At 26.0% G+C, this 20,199-nt stretch overlaps 1 protein-coding gene across 3 annotated transcripts in view; it reads left to right on the forward strand.

The window, feature by feature from the left end:
• The window catches only part of LOC101239598 (centlein), a 55,586-nt gene that overhangs the window by 24,869 nt on the left and 10,518 nt on the right, over positions 1–20,199 (forward strand). For 2 of the 3 annotated variants that reach the window (XM_065807616.1, XM_065807618.1), the window contains 17 exons: positions 878–975; positions 1,161–1,213; positions 4,058–4,141; positions 4,276–4,314; positions 4,662–4,753; positions 5,300–5,369; positions 5,512–5,583; positions 11,773–11,897; positions 13,967–14,092; positions 14,251–14,351; positions 14,745–14,824; positions 16,354–16,421; positions 16,525–16,906; positions 17,642–17,773; positions 17,880–18,103; positions 18,329–18,437; positions 20,075–20,134. In XM_065807616.1, coding sequence (XP_065663688.1) covers positions 878–975; positions 1,161–1,213; positions 4,058–4,141; positions 4,276–4,314; positions 4,662–4,753; positions 5,300–5,369; positions 5,512–5,583; positions 11,773–11,897; positions 13,967–14,092; positions 14,251–14,351; positions 14,745–14,824; positions 16,354–16,421; positions 16,525–16,906; positions 17,642–17,773; positions 17,880–18,103; positions 18,329–18,437; positions 20,075–20,134 — 1,915 coding nt within the window. The remainder of the gene's footprint in view (positions 1–877; positions 976–1,160; positions 1,214–4,057; positions 4,142–4,275; positions 4,315–4,661; positions 4,754–5,299; positions 5,370–5,511; positions 5,584–11,772; positions 11,898–13,966; positions 14,093–14,250; positions 14,352–14,744; positions 14,825–16,353; positions 16,422–16,524; positions 16,907–17,641; positions 17,774–17,879; positions 18,104–18,328; positions 18,438–20,074; positions 20,135–20,199) is intronic. The other variant, XM_065807617.1, reaches the window with a different exon arrangement.

Here is a 20,199-nt window from a genome sequence, read left to right on the forward strand (position 1 = left end):
TCTAATTATTTAATAAATTTTTGTTTGTGACATTTATCTATTACATAAAAAAGAAAACAACTATATATATATATATATATATATATATATCTTCGCATAACATAGAATTTTTTATGATGAAAAAAGTCTCTTTTGACGCTTTTTTTAAGATTTATGCAACCATCAACAATTCAGTGATATTTAAATGTCGCTTAAACAATTATGTTAAGTGATGCTACATCAACTGGCAAAAAGGTAGACCATGCAATAAGTACTGATACATCGACTAATGGTTTGGTTTGTACAAGTAAACTATCAATTTGAAAAAAAAAGTTTTTAAACTTTTTTATGTCTGGTTTATGAGCATTCGTTTTAAAAAAAATAGTTTATGGAAGAAACTTTTCAATGACTATGCAAGAATATGTGTGTGTGTGTGTGTGTGTGTGTGTGTGTGTGTGTGTGTGTATATATTAGGGCCCTATGAATTGGCATTTTTAATTGAAGCAGGTCATGATTAGTGAATCAAATTGAATCACAAATCAAATCAGCAATATGAGGAAATCCAAGTTTAAACATTTTTTTATAACACGCATTTCAAAAAAAGTTAAAATAAAAGTGTTTTTGGAGCATTTCTCACTCTGATTAGCCTTTTAGCATTTGCTTAAAAGGTATTTTTGGATAAATAAAATTATTTTGATAATACCATAGCGCCGGATATCTATGAAATGGGTTGGAAATATCCGAAAAAATCCAGAAATATACGATTCGATAAAAATCGAAACATTTTTTTTCGAACCAAATTTTTGAATATATATATATATATATATATATATATATATATATATATATATTATCTGGCATTTATTTCTATTTAAAAAGTTTTATTTTTGTTTATCAGAAACAGCATGAGTAACCATTTAAATTGTTCAAATCACATATCTGAGCAGAGTAATCTTATAAAAAAATTACAGAATCTTCAAGATGAAACTCAAAATGGTATCCAGTTTGTAACATTTTTATATTTATGTATTTATATATCTTTTTTAGTTATATACTATTTTAATTAAAGGTTTTACTGTTTGTAAAGTTTTGATGTTAAAAAGTATTTTTTAACATTTTAAATAATTTGAAAAGTTTTGATTTTTTTAGAAATTAATTTTGCAATTTTTTTTTTTATCAAGTGATTGCAAAGCAGAAAGCAGATCACCAGTTAGAATTAAAATCTTTAGAAAATGTTAGTATTTTTTATTATACGTAATCAATATGCTGTTTATAACTTCTTACATTCTTATGTTAAAACTTATTGATTATAAATTCTTAAATGTTTTTTTAAAATTATGAAAATGAGTTATAAATGGCTATTTGAAACTATATTTGTTCCACTATATGTATGTGCACTATATTATTCAATATTTTGAATGCTGCATAAGTTTTATAGATTTCATGCGCTCATATATATTTGCATTTTAAAGATTAAAAAAAAAAGTTTAGGAGCAGTCAAAAAAAAAAATCTAATGAAAAATTAAAAAAAAAACTATTTGAAAAATAAGAAATCATTCAAACTTGTTGATTTTTTTAAAATAATAACAACAATAACAACAACAAGAAACAACAAAAAACAATAATAACAACAACAAAACTACAAAAACAATATTAGTATATTGTTTTAGTCTTGATAAAAAAAAATGTTGCATAGCAAATGTTGCCTTTGATTGTTTTCTATTGTTTTTAAACTAAATATTTGTTCTAATTTCTTACAAGTGATAAAGTAAATATTGGTAAACAAGTTTTTACTACCTGCATGGGGATGTGATGGTAATTTTTAAAATGGAATCAGTCAATTGTTTATATAACCCCTCATACTTCACGTTTCTATTGAGAAAATGTTTAAGATTTTCAGGCAGTCTCCATAGCTATAATTCCTCTCTTTTTGTATAATTTATTTATTTTCGCCATTAAAAAAAAGGATAAAATGCTGTGTTGTATAAATAAAACTACATGACCGAAGATAAAAGAAGACAATATTTGCCTTATCACTACGCTCCAAAAATTTCCCCCGAAAGAAAATTCTTGCCCCAAAAATTTTGCCCCAAAACTGTCATGTAATTTACTGTCATTTAATTTACTGTCATGTATTACTGTTTACTGTCATGTAATTTACTGTCATTTAATTTACTGTCATGTATGCTTATGTAATTTGCATTATTAAAATTTTGTTTATATTTTTGAAAGTTTGTCTTATCAAATCTAGGATTTGCTGTACTAGATTTTCTTATGTTTTTTTTTTAACTTCTAAATTAATTTTTGGTTATTTCTAGTTTATGATCAATTGATAGTTATAGTTCAGGGTTTTTTGAACAAAATATACATATTACATATTTTCTTGTTTAAAGTTGTTGACCATTTGTTTACCATTCAAATAATATAAAAATTTGACCCATTTGTTATATTTTTATTTGCCAAATTGACTTTTTTTTTAAATCTTGTCAAATTCATTAAGATATCAAAAGTAATGATTTCAACAATTAATCTTAAATTGAATTTAGTTGTGAAAAATCAATGACTTTTTAAAAAGTTAATCATATTGGTTTTTGGCACATTAAAAATATACAAATATATTTTATCTTGGATTTTTTTTTTTTTAATTTAAACCAAATCTTAAATTAAACTTTCCATTTTTAAATTAAAATTTTCATTAACTTGCATATAACCAATGTCAAGGACATTGATCAGGAATTCTGAGGTTTGATTATGCTGCTTTTTTAAATAATGAAATTATATTTGTAATTAGCCATTCCATAGATATCATAGATGAAGATAATTAACAAGAAGAGAGCAAGGTTGTATTAATTAAAGACATATTTAAATACCACCAGCTAATTAGAATTAGAATTTATAGACTTGTTGTAGTTTTACAAATCAATTTCTTTTTAATATTTGTGTGCAAAAATACAATATCTAGATTAAATACTTCACATTGTCATGCAAATTATATAAGTTTATATTATGTTAGTTTGTCATTTTCATCAAATGATTTACAGAATTTTTTACTTAATATTTTATCATTTTAATAGTTCATCATCATCATTTTATTATTATTTTATTATCTTTAATATTTCATCATCATCATTTCACTTATCTCTTTTCAATCTGAGTTAGTTTATTATGAATATTTTTTTATGGAATGGAAAACATGCTTTGATTTTTTTTATTTACATATGAAAGCATTGGTGGTTATCTAGCAATTTTTTTTCTCCGTCATTTCTTTTTTAATTTTTTAAGCTTTGGCATTTTGTATGTTTTTATACTCATTAGAATTTTATATTTTTTTTACTGCTAACAATAAATTTTTAAACCATTTTGGCTATTAAATCTCATTAATAAAGACTATTTGTTTTTTTCCTAATAAATTGTTAACAGAAATTCTAGTAAAGTCATCATTATGATTTTGCTAATTTTCATGATGATGACGATGATGATCATTATTACCAAAATTTTATATAAACATAAAATAATAATTGTAATATACTTGACTTAAAACTTTTGATAAATCTAATGAATCTAAATAACTTTAAGTGAATTTGATTTTTATTGATTAAAAAATTATTTTTAATAAACTTTTTATTAAGAGTTAATGTTATTATATTTGACAAACTTTATATTTGTTATTATTATTTAAACTTTTTTTTTTTATTGTTATTAAGTTATTACATGTTATTTTGTATGACAAATTTTTTACTTAGAATTCAAATTTTTACTTCTAACCAATTTTTTTAATCAAAATTAATTGAAGTTTTGGCTTCAATGAGTTTATGGCTAAAAAACTTACTAATATTAAATCTTTTTAACGTTTTCTTAACAGAAATCCTTAAGAACACTTTTTATACACTACTTTTTGTTATTTTGCATTTTACTATTTATAACTGATTGTATTGAATGCCAATACCTTAGTATTTTATAACTGATTGTATTGAATGCCAATACCTTAGTATTTTGTGAGTTCTTAGATTTGATGAGTTCTAAAAATTTTGTATTGTAAAAAGTAGATGTTTATTATAATAATATAAATTTTTTTCAGAAAATAAATGAGCTGGTTGGAAAAGCCCAGATGCAGCAAAATCTTTTTTCGAAGTTGACGGAGGAAAACAAAGGGTTTGCAGCTGTAAATAAAAATTTTCATGCAGTTTTTTAATAAATTATATTTCTTTTTTCTTTTTTTTGTTTGGGGGAGGCAGGAAGGAAGGGGATTACTAAAATGAAATTTTCAGCAAATTTAATTTAAAAATTTAATTATAGAATCAAAATGAAAACAAAAATAGAATTCAACAGCAAATGGTATGTTTTATATTTTTATTATTAACAATAATCATTAAAAAGTCTTAAAAGAACAAATTTTAAAACTTTATTAGGATTTTAATTATTATTTTTATTGTTTTGTTTAAAATAAGTTTTTGTATTGTTTTGTTTGTGATAAGTGTAATCTTTATTTTTTCTTTTCTTTTATTTACTTTCCTAATGCTGAGAGAGCCACTTCAGTTGAGAAGGCTGCTTTTTTATTTAATTTTATTGTGGTTACAACCCTTTCTCAACACTTTTAATTCTAAAATCCGGACCTTGACGAACAAGGCTGTAGTTGATTTATAAATTTTAAGTACATTTATAAATAATTTTTTATATTTTAGTACTGTAAAAAGTGTTTGGAATGTGAAATACAGTTTGCAAATCTTCAAAAAAAATACAATTTATTAATTAAAAAATATAAAGAAAATTTAAGGTTAAAACTGTTTTTTTGTTTTTTTCCATTTCCATTGTTTTTTTCCATTTAATTTACTTTTTGTAATTTTTAGTATGTTCATTTTAAACTATATATAAAATAATAATAAATATAAATAATAATAAAAAATAAATAAATAAAAAAATAAATATAAACTAGTAATAATAATACTATATAAACTAGTTCACAGACATTGTTTTCAAAGTTGTTCAAGGACATCATTGTTTTTGGAGTTGTTTACAGACATGATTGTTTTAAGAGTTGTTCACAGACATCATTGCTTTCAGAGTTGTTATGAACATCATTGTTTTCAAAGTTGTTTACAAACATCATTGTTTTCAGTGTTGTTATGAACATCATTGTTTTCAGAGTAGTTCACAGACGTCATTGTTTTCAGAGTAGTTCAAAGACATCATTGTTTTCAGTATAGTTCACAGACATCATTGTTTTTAAATTAGATTTTTAAAACATTTAAGTTGAATTTTATTTATGTCATATACTAAAGAAGTTTATTTTAGATAATCATTTATTTGACGTTTATTTTAGTTTAAAAAAAAAGTATCAGAAGATTGGTGGTTCAAGTGATTTACCTCATTCTAGTACAACATTATCAGAGGTACAAATTGTCTGTTGTGAGTGTTACTATTTTTATATAAAAACAAAAATAAGAAGTGACATTTAACAAGTGTAAAAAAATGCATAATTTTTTTCTCAATTTCATGGAAATTGTAAACTGAAATATGTTATTTAAATTACAGTTTATAGAAAACAACTCTACTGAATTGTCCAAAGAAAAAGTGAACAAACTGAAAAAATTAATTAAATCCATGGTTGGTATGTTTCCATGTTGTGTTTTAAAAAAATGTCATAGTGGTTTGTTTTTTTTTAGATTATTCACCTCCCCAAGGCCCGAGGGGGGCCACTACAGTCGAGGAGGCTACTCATTTTTTTGTGTTTTTATTTTTTAGTTGTTATTCGTGGTGCAACCCTCTCTCAACTCTTTAACTCCGAAACACGAACCTTGCCGAGCAAGGCCGCTGCGCGGAGAAACTAAGTTGTTTAGGTTTACTAGGTTTAGTGATAGACTAGTGATAAACTAGGTTTAGTGATAGAGCTCCAGGTTATAAAGTTAAGATAGGATTGTAACCACAATTAAAGTAGCCTCCTTGACTGTAGTGACTTTCTCAGCCGGAGGTGAATTAACATAAAAATATATATATTTATATCAGGGACTATTCTGAACCATCATCAGTGCCGACCGTGTTTGGGCACTGCCTAAATTCATAAAATTTTGGACTTTTTATGTTTTTTTGCAAGAAATTGCCTACATACGGCAATGTTTCCATTAAGTTTCTTTATGGCAGGCGCTAAACAGGGGGTATCGCTGCTCAATTTATTTTCTTAGAATAGCCCCTGTATATATTTACATGATGATGTTATAATAAAAGCAACCACGAAATGAAATTACTTTACATATTAGGTGATCTAAATTTAAATTGAGTATCACGTCAAAAAAGACAATGGGTTTTATAATGGCCTATTTAAAAATGGAGCAGTTCCTCTAAACAAACCAACTGGAGCAGTTCCTCTAAACAAACCAACTAGAATTACTCAAACAGCAACTTCCTTAATTGATAACATTACAACCAATGATATTTTTAATAATTCGCTTAAAGCATAATTAAAAGTGACATATCTGATCACTTTCCTATTTTCTTTACAATAGATATTTATGCAAAAATTTTATATAATGAAAAAAAATCAATTAAAAAGCGAACTTTTCATAATCTTTTAAATATTAACTATCTTTAGTTAATTGAGGCATTATTAACTTTTGAAGACATTAATATAAAAATCTTTTTTTTTAATTTTTTATAAAATTTTTGACATCAATTTTAGAAGTAAATTACAAACATAAAAAAATTTATTTACCATGTATTACTAAGGGTATTCAAAAATCTTCTAAAATTAAACAAAAAATTTATATTCAATATTTAAAATCAAAAACAACTGAGAGTAAGATCATTTATAAAAATTGCGTAAGATTATTTGAACGCCTAAGGAAAAATTAAAAAAATGAATACTACACTGATTTATTTAAAAAATATAAATTAAATTTAAAACGCACTTGGCAACTAATAAACAAAATTACTGGTAACACTTTAAAAAATGTTGTAATCTTTGCCCTCAGTTATCAAAGTAGTTGATAATCTTTTTCTTGATAAAAAAGTAATTGCTTCCGAATTTAATAACTATTTTGTATTGGTTGGACCAAATCCAGCCGAAAAACTCCAAACCCTAAAAAATTAATAAAGGCAACATATTACCCTTTAAACTTGTATTAAAATTTTTTTGATTTGTCTTTTGAAGAGTTTGTAAGTGATTTTAAATTGTTTAAGTCAAATAAAGCAGTTGGTCCAGATGATGTCAGTAGGAATGTTATTATAAGCTGTTTTAACGTTTTAAAAGACATACTTTTCCAAATCTTTAAATGCTCTATTAAAATTTTAGAAATAATTTTGTACAACAGAATATATAATCACCTTTTATCAAACAAATTATTATATAACATGCAATATGGATTTAAAAAAAATAATTCAACAGAACATGCTATTATTCAGCTCACAAGAAGTATATCAGACTCATTTAACAATTTCAAACTCACATTGGGAATATTTATTGATTTTGCAAAAGCATTTGATACCATTGATCATAAAAATTTTCTTGCTAAAAAATTAAAATATTATGTTATAACAGGCAATGTTTTAAAATGGTTGAAAAGTTATTTAACTAATCGTAAACAATTTGTTTACGCTGATTAAACATTTTCATCAAATTTGTTAAATATTAAATGTGGAGTTCCTCAAGGATCCATATTAGGACCTCTTCTTTTCCTTTTTTGTATTAATGATCTAAACAAAGCCTCGGATTTAATAACAATTATGTTTGCTGATGACACTAATTTGTTCATGTCACACAAAAGCATTCCTACTCTATTTCATTATGTGAACATAGAGTTAATCAAAATATCTGACTGGTTTAAGACTAACAAATTATCTCTTAACATTAATAAAGCTAAATGGATTCTTTTCCATCCTCTTATCAAAAAACATTAACTGTCAATTAACATGCCTCAACTTGTTATCGACAATATACAAATTAAAAAAGCAACAGTTACCAACTTTCTAGGTGTTTGTATAGATGAAAATCTTACATGGAAAAATCACATTAAAAACTTATTAAGTAAAGTTTCAAAAAGTATAGGAATATTGTACAAAGCAAGAAATGTTTTAAATAAACATTTTTAGTACAATTATATCGCTCATTTATTCATTGTCACATAAACTATGCAAACATTACTTTGGGCAGTACAAATAAAAATAAACTTAAACCTCTTTATTGTCAGCTGAAGCATGTAACACGTCTTATGTATTTTAAAGACCGTTATAGTCATGCCAAGAATCTATTATTTGAAATGAAAGTTTTTAATATATATGAGCTAATATTTGTAACATTCTTTGTTTTATGTTTAAATGTAAAACAAATTCATCCCCGATTTCTTTCCATTGTTTGTATTTATTAAAAGATAAAAATAAGTACATTTTACACAATGATAATTTTATTAAGCAGCCCATTTTTCAAACAAATCTTTTTAAATCTTGTATTGATTATCGCTGACCATTCTTATGGAATAAAATAGTTTTAAAAAGTTTTACTGATGATTTTATTCATCAAACTACTTTTCTTTTAAACGAAAGCTTAAAGAACTCATTTTTACAATCAAAGATTTAACAATATACTTATGATTAGTATTCTTCCTTTTTAACTTTTTAGTATTTTTCCTTTTTAACCTCTATTTAAACATGAATTCATAAAAATTATATATATATATATCATTACAACTGTAATCTACATATATAATAGATATAACGCATCTTGTATTTACAACGGAATATTTTAAGTTGCTTACTTCGTTACTTATTTTTTATCTTGTAAATATCTTATTTTACAATTTTAACAAGAACATTTTTAGTGACAAGACCGTATGGTCTTCCACAAGTCCCCGCGTTCTTTTATTTTTTAATAACGATCATTATATGTACATATTTTTTTACTATAACATATTTGTATTTTAAATTGTAATGAAATGCTTATTTAAATGTTAATAAAAAGAATAGAACAAAATATATATATAAATAAATATATATATATATATATATATATATATATATATATATATATATATATATATATATATACTACTGTGATCAAAAAGTAAGGTGAATTTTTTTATAAAATGAAAAATATTTATTTTTCATTTTATAAAAAAATTCTTCCAAATCTGTATCGTCCCCCTCAAAATAATGGGCCCCCCCCCCGGCCCCAATGCACTTTTGCCAACGTTTTTTCCAGTCTTCGAAGCATGCCAAAAAGTCCTCGGTAGGGATAGCCTTTAATGCGCGTGCCGATTCACGTTGGATCTCTTCAATGGACTCAAAACGATTTCCCCGGAGTGGTCTCTTGAGCTTTGGGAACAGCCAGAAGTCACACGGTGCTAAGTCGGGCGAATACGGTGGTTGTGGAGCAACATGGGTAGAGTTTTTGGCGAAAAACTCACGAAGAACCAGTGCTGTGTGCGAAGGCGCATTATTGTGGTGCAAAATCCAAGAGTTATTGGCCCATAATTCCGTTCTCTTTTTGCGAATAGCTTCACGCAAACGTCGCATAACGCTTAAATAATATTCCTTGTTGACAGTTTGGCCAGTTGGAAGGAATTCGTAGTGCATGACACCACAATAATCAAAGAAAACAGTCAACATAACTTTGATTTTTGAGCGACTTTGACGTGGTTGCTTCGGTGTCGGCTCGCCTTTTTCACGGTATTCACTCGATTGGTCGGTTGTTTCAGGGTCGTATGCGTAGACCCAAGTCTCATCGCCAGTAATAATTTGTTTGTAGACGTCTTGATAGTCAGAAAGCATTGCTTCACACGTTTTAACGCGACGCTCTTTTTCAAAGAAATTGAGAAATTTCGGCACCAAACGTGATTTGAGTCTTCTGAGGCCCAAATGATCCTTCAAAATCGCTTGCACCAACCCAAATGATATTCCAACCATGTCAACAAGGTCTCGAATGGTTAACCGACGATTTGCAAGCACCAATTCTTTGATTTTGTTGATGTGGCGATCATCAATCGAAGTCGATGGTCGTCCGGAGCGTTCCAAGTCATCAACACGTTCTCGGCCTTCTTTGAAGTCTTTGTACCACTTGTAAACATTTTTTTGAGACATAGTCTCTTCACCGAAGGCCTTTTGCAACATTCGATACGTTTCAGCAGCAGAAATATCATTCCGCAAACAAAATTTAATAGCACTTCTTTGCTCAACAAAATTAGACATCATGAAAATCGCCGAATGCACTTTTGATACTTTAGAAACAAGTGTAAACAAAAAAAAATAATTATGAGTTTGACATGTAATTTGGCGCAAATGTTAATGACATTCCTACCAACTTAAAAATAAAAAAGATTGGACGATTCGAATAAGGCGGGAAGTTTAAATTAAAAATTCACCTTACTTTTTGATCACAGTAGTATATTAGTAGAAAATCACTTAACACAATTTTTTTTCATTTTACACTGTGTTTCATCAACAAAGATTCATCAGAAATGATGAATCTTTGTTGATGAAACACAATGAAAAACTTTTGGAAACCATATTTCATATCAATTGCAAAATTAACATCTGCTAAGGTTGCATTTCTTTATCGTGCTTGCCACTTTCTATTACTTATCTCTAATTGCAAAACCGTCCTTGTATGGAATACTGTTGTTATATTTGTAGCGGATCTTCAAATTATGCTCTTTTTTTAGACAAGGTGCAAAAACTCATTGTAAACGTAGTTGGACCTGCTCTTGCAGCCAACCTTCAACCATTGTCATGTTGTTGTAATGTTGCTTCTCTTTCACTTTTTTATAATACTATAATGGGCAATATATATGTGTGTGTGTGTGTGTGTGTGTGTGTGTGTGTGTGTGTGTGTGTGTGTGTGTGTGTGTGTGTGTGTGTGTGTGTGTGTGTGTGTGTGTGTGTGTGTGATTTTGTGTCTTTATATATATATATATATATATATATATATATATATATATATATGTAAATTATGTTAGTGTATTTTACAAATAGAGTGCTCAATGTTCTTAAAGAACAGAGCAATAATAAATTAAATTAGTAAAAAACACTTATCTAACTTTTTTCTTCAACTTGAAGTTTCACCATTGCTGGATCATCAGGAAGAGAACTCTTCCTGATGATCCAGCAATGGTGAAACTTCAGGAAGAGAACTCTTCCTGATGATCCAGCAATGGTGAAACTTCAAGTTGAAGAAAAAAGTTAGATAACTGTTTTTTACTAATTTATATATATATATATATATATATATATATATATATATATATATATATATATATATATATATATATATATATATATATATATATATATTATATATATATTATATATTATACCGTGGATTATGTAAATCTGAAATAGAGATTGGTGAAGGTTTACATACAGCCTACGTAAACCCTCAGTTGATACATATATGAAACCCAGCATATGGTTATTTTCAGTCTATAATGCAATAAATTTTTCGTTTTATTTTTTACTTTATTGCATTAAATGCAGCAGTTTTATTGTCAGCTTTATTTAACATCTTATAAAAACATTTTGATACTATTTTGAAAAAGAGTTAAAGTACTATTTCTTTTTAAATCTTTAAATAAAAATTTTAAAAATTTTAAGTTTATTATTACAAAATACGTAATTATTAAATATGTAAAAATAAAAAGATTTTTTTCAAGTTTTTGAAATTTTAAAATATATTTAAGATTATTTCTAAGTTTAAAGTAGTGAATTAAAAAAAAAAAGATTTTTTATTTTTTTGTAATTATTAAGGGGGTTTTGTGATTTCAGGGGTTTCATGATTTTAGGGGTTATTTAATAATAATTATATATTTTTAGGGAGCTGAACTCTCTACTCTACAATCATCATACAAACAAATGCAACAGGGCTATAAAGTTCTCCAGCAAAATTATGATCTGGTTTTGCAGCAGTTAAAATCTTATGAATCATCCCCAAAAATTCAGTAAGTCAGTGTTTTTTATAATTCTTTGAATAAAAAGTTAAATAAATTAGTGTTGATTTGGAGAAAAAGAGTGTGCACTCCTTCATTAAACTGATTCACAAAAACAAAAAATTTCATTGGTTTAACAATTTTTTTACTATCAAGTAAAAAATCAATAAATGTATGGGCTGAGATAATAGTGTGGCTCCTTAAGAAAATAGTTTTACTGGTTTAGATCACTACCAACAGTATTTATTTTGCTCCAAAAGCAGTTTTCTGTCATCTGGCTTATGTAGCAAAGTTTCAAAATCGCTAGTTTTTGCTAGAACCAAGCTGGAGTTTTAGTGTATAAAAGTCAATCTCGTTTTTATAAAGTTTAAAAATAAATTATAAAAAAAACCCAATAATTTTGATAATTGTGTAATTAAAAAAATTTGTTTTCAAATTTGTTTGATTATTTTTTAATTAATTTTATTTGTTTTCAAATTTATTAATATGTATACAAAATCAAATTTCGTTTAAACATAAGTTGATGGTAAAATATACTTTTTTTATCTTAAACTATGTGAAAAAGCCTGTACTTTGTTGAAAAGTTTTGCATGACTATTATATAACATAAAAATAACAATGACTTGAAAAAAATAACAATAACTTTTAAATAAACTTTTTTTAAAAATAAGATATTTTATATTTTTAAAAAAGAGCTCTTGAATAAATCGAAATTTGAAATTAACTTACCAAAGGTTCAACAATAAAAATGAAAATTCAAAGTTTTTGTAATAGTATTTTTAAAAGCCATATAGTGCCCAGGTAAGTTCTATCTCAAGATATGCCCATGCATCATTATTATTATTTTTTTTTTTTGAAAATTTTAAATTGCGTTTGCCGAAATTTCCAGAATAAACAAAAAACTAATTGTAAAGTTGCTCATAATCCCAATTTGCATATGAAATGGATATCAGTAAATTTTGCTTACTTCATCTGAAAACTGCAAAGTTCTACTTCTGCTAGTACCATTAGTATTACATGTCCCAGAGAACCCACAAGATCTCCCCAGAGTCTCCACAAGATCCTAATATATGGACTGAAATTAATTGAAAGTCTAGTTTTGCCAATAGGTCTACATAGTGGAAAAACTCAAGATGCTTGATATAAAAAATTTCAAAGTATTTGCAACATTAAAACTTCAAAAACGAAAAAGAAAATTAAAAAAGAAATGAATTCACAATCAAAAATTGTTTCAATTAAAAAATAATAAGTCTAATTCTTAATTTTTTTAATTAAGGTTTTTTAATGCTTTATGTTAACTTAAGGTTTAAGTTATATGAGATGTTTTTTTATGGTATAACTATATTATATGAGCCCATGAGATGCATAGTGGTATAAGTCACTTTTTTCAATATTTTGAGTTATTGCCACCAATGGTTAGCATTTTGTTTTTTCTATTACATAGCAGAGTGGTATAAGTCTAATGATATCGATAATGATGCTGGAATTGTTTTTTGTTATGCTCCTCACTAAACAGCTGTTTTTGTTCACAGCCATAATGATATTAGTCAGACTTCTTAAAACTAGATATGAGTGACTTATACCACTATGCATCTCAGGGGCTCATTTAACGTTAATAACAAAAACCACTAAAAAAAAAATGCTATTTGTCCCACTGTGCATTGGTTATAAGTTAGTTGTATATGCTTATGGTGTCCAAGACTTTTTAGTCCCATTTTGTTAATTGCCAGGTTAAAGAGATGGCAGGTTTTGAATTTTTTAGACTTGTAAAGTAAAAAAGCTACATGTTGCATTTTGTTTCTAATATGTTTTGCACAGATTAAGTTTTAAAATGCTGACTTAAAACTTTTTAAAATGATAGAAGCAAAAGAAGGAGAATGGTAAAAAAAACTTTTTTGCTGTTTTAAATGTACCTCATACAATAACCTGTCCTAACTTTTAATATCTATTGAATCTCCCACAAATGGCTATTCCATTATGATATCGTACGTGACGTTTCAAACAAGTACAAAAGATATTTGTGTGTGTTTATAAAGGTACATTTTTTTATTAGGCTTTTAAAAGGTATATTTTTTTATTAGGCTTTTAAAAGATTCTGAATTACTAGTTCAAAGACCATTTACAAAATCATTTCAGAATGAAAATACTCATACTGTGAATGAATTGGAGTACCTTCGTAAAGAGTGTAAAAAATTAAATTTTGACAAGTAATTGGTTTATTTGTTTATTAGTTATTTTGTTCTTTCATGATAAAAATTAAGATTTGCTTTAAAAAGTTTAAAATAATCTTGTATTTTCTTCATAAGAACGTAAATTGTTTGTTGTTATATTTTTATTTATTATTTTTTTTTATTTTTTATTTTAGAGAAAAACTTTTGTTGGAAATAGGTTCTCTTCAAGTCAAGTCCTCTCATGATTTGACAGTTATCAACCAACTTGAGCTTCAGGTTTTCAACTTAAAAAAAAGTATACTGTTTTATAGCTTGTTGCACTTTACTTGAATAATTAAATGTAAAAAATTAAATGTAATAAAAACTTGTAATGCTAAAAAAAACTTTATATTTGCAAAAAGTTTGTTTTTCTAACGTTACCAATTTATTATACAATATTTATTCTGGTATATAGATTTGTAGATTTTGAAAACTTTAAGGCTAGTATAAATATTAGTTAAGATTAACCCATTATAGCTGGATAAACCTTGCAGCACAGATGGCAGCTTGCAGATATAAGTGTGATTTGAATATACTGTTTTAATCTCACAATTTTTGACATTTCTATACTATGATATTTTTAATATTTTTTTGGTATTGTAATTTGAATATCTTCCATATTCATTATTCAAATAGTTCTTTATTTTAGCACTTCAAAAAAAGGATGAAGAACATAAGAAGATTACTCAGATAAGCACACAAAAGCAACAGGAAATATGGGAGGAAAAGGTTAAATTTTTATAAAAAATAATAATAAGTTATTATGTATGCTGTTGTTATGTTTTTCGTAGTGCCTCTGTTGTGCTGAATAAGCTTTCCTGCCCATTTATTAAGTACTAGAAATGTTTTCTTGGAAAATTATAATTTTTTTTTAATTTTAAATTTAAAGTTCTTTTATATTCATACTAATTTATAATTATTTGTTAATTTTATAATTTCAAATTTATCCAAAAACAAAATACAATAAGAAATTTCATTTTTTATCTCTACTTTTTTGTCATGTTTTCTTGTTATTTTTTTGCCATTGATTTTTCAATCTATCATCTTCTTTTTACTAAAGATACCTGAATAGATATTTTGCTCAAAACCCAATACTGAAATATTTGCTTAGGCTCTTGGTTGAAATTTTTAAATCAACCATTTGACAACACTACAGTTTGCTGGTGACAGGTTTCAACCTGCATCATTGAAGTACATGTAACAAATATGTAAGTACATTTAACAAGTACGTTAGTATAGCTCTTTGATTTAGATAAAATTCTACTAATATTTTATTAATGCTCTTGTTACATGTTTCTCTAAAGTTCAAGCACTAAAATAAATATTTTTTGTGCAAATTATTTCTATGCTGGCTTTTTTCTACAAATAACTTAGCACAATAAAGTTAAAAACAAATGAGTTTGGTTTTCAAGTTAAAATTAAAAAATACTGAGATGTTTTAGATGTTTAATATTATTATACATCTAAAATGTCTCAAATTTTGGGTTTTTAAATTTGAATGAATTTTTTCACCTGAGATATTATTGAAAACTGTTGCTCACTTTATTTAGCTGAATTAATATTACCAAGATTCCAATTACATTAACTTTCAAGAAATTACATTTCTTAAAATACAATTTCTTTTTTTACGATAATTGTATACTTTTTATATGTATTTTCACAGATTTTTTTATATTATGGAACACAAACATTTTTTTGCTGTGCCAAGACATTTTCTCCTGTAATGTGTCAAAAAAGTTTTTTGTTGTTCAGTAATTATAATACAGTGTTTTAGTAGCCATACATCTTGACATTTAACATGTTTTATCAATCAATCAGGTCACAATTTATCATATACGATTTATTGATATTGATTTATTTTTTTACAATTTAATTGAACAAAAACTCTTTCTTTATAACTGATTATGACTTAAACAACTAAACACCTATTCAATGGGATTAAAGTTAAAAATGCGATAAGTTAAAACACAAATTTAAGATTTTTTACATATGCATTTTCAGCATAATTTCATGTTTTCTAATTCACATATCTTTTTCATGTTTTCTAATTCACATATTTCGTCTTTTTTTTTTTTACTTTGTAGTCTTCATCTTCTTTTTTTTTTTTTTACCATTTTTTATTTCTTCACTTTTCTTTCATTCTAAAATGTTTACTTTTTATAGTGCTAACAATAATTGTAATTTAGATCAATGGCTTAAACAATAATTGTAATAAAGTTTAGTTCAATGGTTTTAACAACAATTGTAATAAAATTTAGTTAAATGGTTTAAAAGAAGAAATGTTTAAAATGAAAGCAGCAAGTGATGCCAAAAATGATGAAATCAGGTATAACAGAAACATTTTCATAACAGAAACGTTTTTACTATTTTCAATTAAAATTGTTTTTAATTACAATAAAACAAAATATAATTTATTGTTTATCTATTAGTTCATTAAGCATAAAATTAGCATCTGTAACTTCTGAACTAAACAAGTGTATCAAGTCAACTGTTACATCTTCTACTCAAACTAATGAACTTTTTAAGGAAGAAGAGCTTTTTAAAAGAATGAATGAAGTTATAGAGTTTGTTTATAATGACAGAGTTGTTACAAATCAATCACCAAGTAAAATTAGTTGTAGTATTAGCACGCAAACATTTAAGGAAAAAAGTTTGAGAAAAGAAACGCAAACAGATTTTGTTTTGATTGTTGAAAATGAAGAAAAAAATAAAAAAAAGAAAAGTGATGATGCAAAAAATCTTGTCTCATATAACACTGAAAATCATGAAAATCGAAGTTTAAAGAAAAGAGTTTTATCACTTGAAAATCAGGTTTTTATTGATATTGCAAATCACAAACTATAATATATTGGTATATTTTAATAATCTCCTAACGCTTTTTTACATTAAATTTACATTGTTTCTATTTTGTTTCAAACACAATGTTGTTGCTTCAATGTTGTGCTTGATGCAACAATGTTGTTGCATCAAGCGCAATATTGTTGCTTCAAGCACAATGTTGTTGTTTCAAGCCCAATGTTTTTGTTTTGGTCACTAAAAAACACTTATATTATTTTAATAAAATAATATGGCTTTATTGGTGACTAGTTATTAGTTGAAAAATAATTCAGTATTTTTGAATGTAAAAAAATGTTTGTTGATTAAGTGTTCTTGATTGTTATATGTTGGTTTTTTTTATATATCTTTATTGTTTATTAATTTTTTTAAATAGCTCTGTTATATTTTATAATATAAATAAAATATAAATAAACCAAAATAGTTTCAAAAATAATTATTAAATTATCATGGAATGTTATGCAGAATACTTTTCATTGTATACGCAAGAGTCTTTTAATATTTGTTGGAGGCTGGTAAAATATTTTCTTGAATTAACAGACTTTGAAAATTAGACATATTATAAATGATACCACAATCTAACAATGTGTATCTTACTATATTATAGCGTCATTGATGATTGTTACTGACATTTTTTTAAATGTCCTTTGATATAATGTGTCTGTGGTATAAATGTGTGTCATTGATAATTTTTATACAATTTTATTTAAGGTATTTCAACTTCGAGAATCAAAGAACTCTTTGAATAAACTTGTGTTAGAATTGGAGTCTTCAAATATAAAGTTAAAAGAGGAGCTTGTAACCACACTTCAAAAGTTACAAGTATCTAAAGAATATTTACAAGTAATTCAGAAAATCTTAAGTGATTCTGAAGGTCTTATTTCACTTATGATGAGTAAAAGAAAATATTTAAATAATTTTTTTAAATATAAACAACATTTAAATTTAGGCTAGAAACATTGATTTGGAAAATTGCACTCGCGAGTTAAACACAATTTTAGAAGAACAACAAAGAGAAAGCATAAATTCAAAAAGTTCTGCTGCTGCATTAAAAGTAATGGAGAACAAATTACGAATATGTACAGAAGAATGTTCAAAGCATTCATTTCATGCCAAAACAACCAAACAAGAAAATGATATGCTGACAGAGAAATTAAAAATTGATCAAGAAAAGTAAGATTTTTTTTTCAAAATGTAAAGTACTGCATATAATTTTGAAAGTAAATTTCTTTTTTATTAAAAAATGTAAAGTACTATATGTTATATTAAAAGTTAATTTCTTTTTTATAAAAAAATGTAAATTACTACATGTAATTTTAAAAGTAAATTTATTTTTTACTTAAAAGTGTAAAGTACTGCATGTAATTTTAAAAGTTAATTTCTTTTTTACTAAAAAAGAATTGCTATGTTTGAGAAAAACTTGAATCAGAAGAAAGACATTGTATCTGAATTAAAAGAGAAGAATATTACCTTAAAAAAAGAAAACAAAGAATATAGTGTCAAGTGCGTAAGTCAAATTATTTTTTTATTCACTTATACACCCATCAGCTATACCAAACATTGGGAGGAGGGGGGAGGGCCCATCAGCGATACCAACCATTCTTCCACTGAACTAATCGTCTCTTCACTGATACTTGTAAAGGAAAATGTAAAAGAAATGCTTAAAAGTTAATACTTTTTGTGATGCTTTTACTGGCACGAGTAGCTTCAAGAAGACTTGAAGCTACTCGTACCAGTAAAAGCATCACAAAAAGTATTAACTTTTAAACTTTTAAGGGGTAAGAAAATGGTAAGCATGATAAAGGGAAGCAACTTTAGCAAATACTAAAAACTATAGGTTGTATGAGTCAGGAAAACACGAAGATAGGAGAGAGTTCCATTGGGTTGAAGTGCGGGGAAAAAAACTAGGCGAACAAAATTTTTTAGACCATGTAGGGACAGATACAGTAATCAAATGAGTCTTAGTAGAATGGTGAGTCAAGAGAGAATGAGTTTTAGTTGATTATTAGAGATGATAACTCCTTTGAGTAGCAATCATGATAGTATTTGTCAAGAAAAGAAAGACCATAATTAGAAAAACCAGCCTAAATATGATAACAGTATTCCATATAGGTACAAATAAGAGATTTGTTGAGATAGAGAATGGAATCAGGGGTAAGAAAATGGCAAGCATGATAAAGGGAAGCAACCCTAGAAAATACTAATTTAGCAATCAATTGTATATATGGTTTCCATAAAAGGTCAGTAGTAAATGATAATCCAAGAAGACATAAACAAGAGGGCTCAGTGAGAGGGTTTCCATTCATTAATTTAGGAATGTCGACAGTATTGCGATAGTTGTTTGCAGTAAATAACTTTTATCAGAGTTAAAATTTACATTGTTTAATTTTACTAGATTCAATGCTTCCACTGTCTTAATTGTCTTGTCTACTGCTTTTCAACTTATTTGTTTTTAAAATAAGGTTTTTTATGTAGAATAGATCAACACAATTTGTACATGTATATATATATGTATATATATATATATATATATATATATATATATATATATATATATATATATATATATATATATATATATATATATATATATATATATATATATATATATATATATATATATATATAAGTATTCAAAACCTGATCACATAAGCTATGCAACCATGGCAACTTTTAACCATATTGGCCTATATAACCTTTGTAATAGTTCATAATAATTATCTATTCAAATTTTTTTTGATGACCTGAAGCATCAACACTGTCACTGGTAAATACTGCACACCTAACAGAAAACAACAGGTGATGACCAGATTATTGAAGCAAAATCCTAGTTTTTCTGGCAGAGATTAAGTTCAAAGAAATGGTACATTCCCTACCACAGGTTGAAAAGTTTGGTTAAATTATGGCTTCAAGTTCTATAATGTGATATCTAGCTATCATCAGTTTCTGAGGTTGACAATTTTTTTCCAACCTCAGACACTGTCAGAAATATTTTTTTCTTTTACCTTTTCAACTTTTTTTTATCTTAAGCTGTTACAATGGCCTAGATATTTTTCAGTTAACTTGAGATACTGGAAAAGTTCAAAGATTTTCTAGTAATCTCACTAATAAATATTTTGTTAATCTGACTTGTCTTGCTACTAGGATCATTTAAAAGAACAGTTAAAAGAAGCTAATGAACTCGAAAAGAAAAGCAAGTTATATGTATGATTAATTTTTTCAAATGATTTTTTGTATGTTGTATCATTTAAATGAATTTCACTGAAAAC

Source organism: Hydra vulgaris, chromosome 10 (genome assembly GCF_038396675.1).
Source record: "Hydra vulgaris chromosome 10, alternate assembly HydraT2T_AEP".
In the NCBI taxonomy this organism is placed as follows: Eukaryota; Metazoa; Cnidaria; class Hydrozoa; order Anthoathecata; family Hydridae; genus Hydra; species Hydra vulgaris.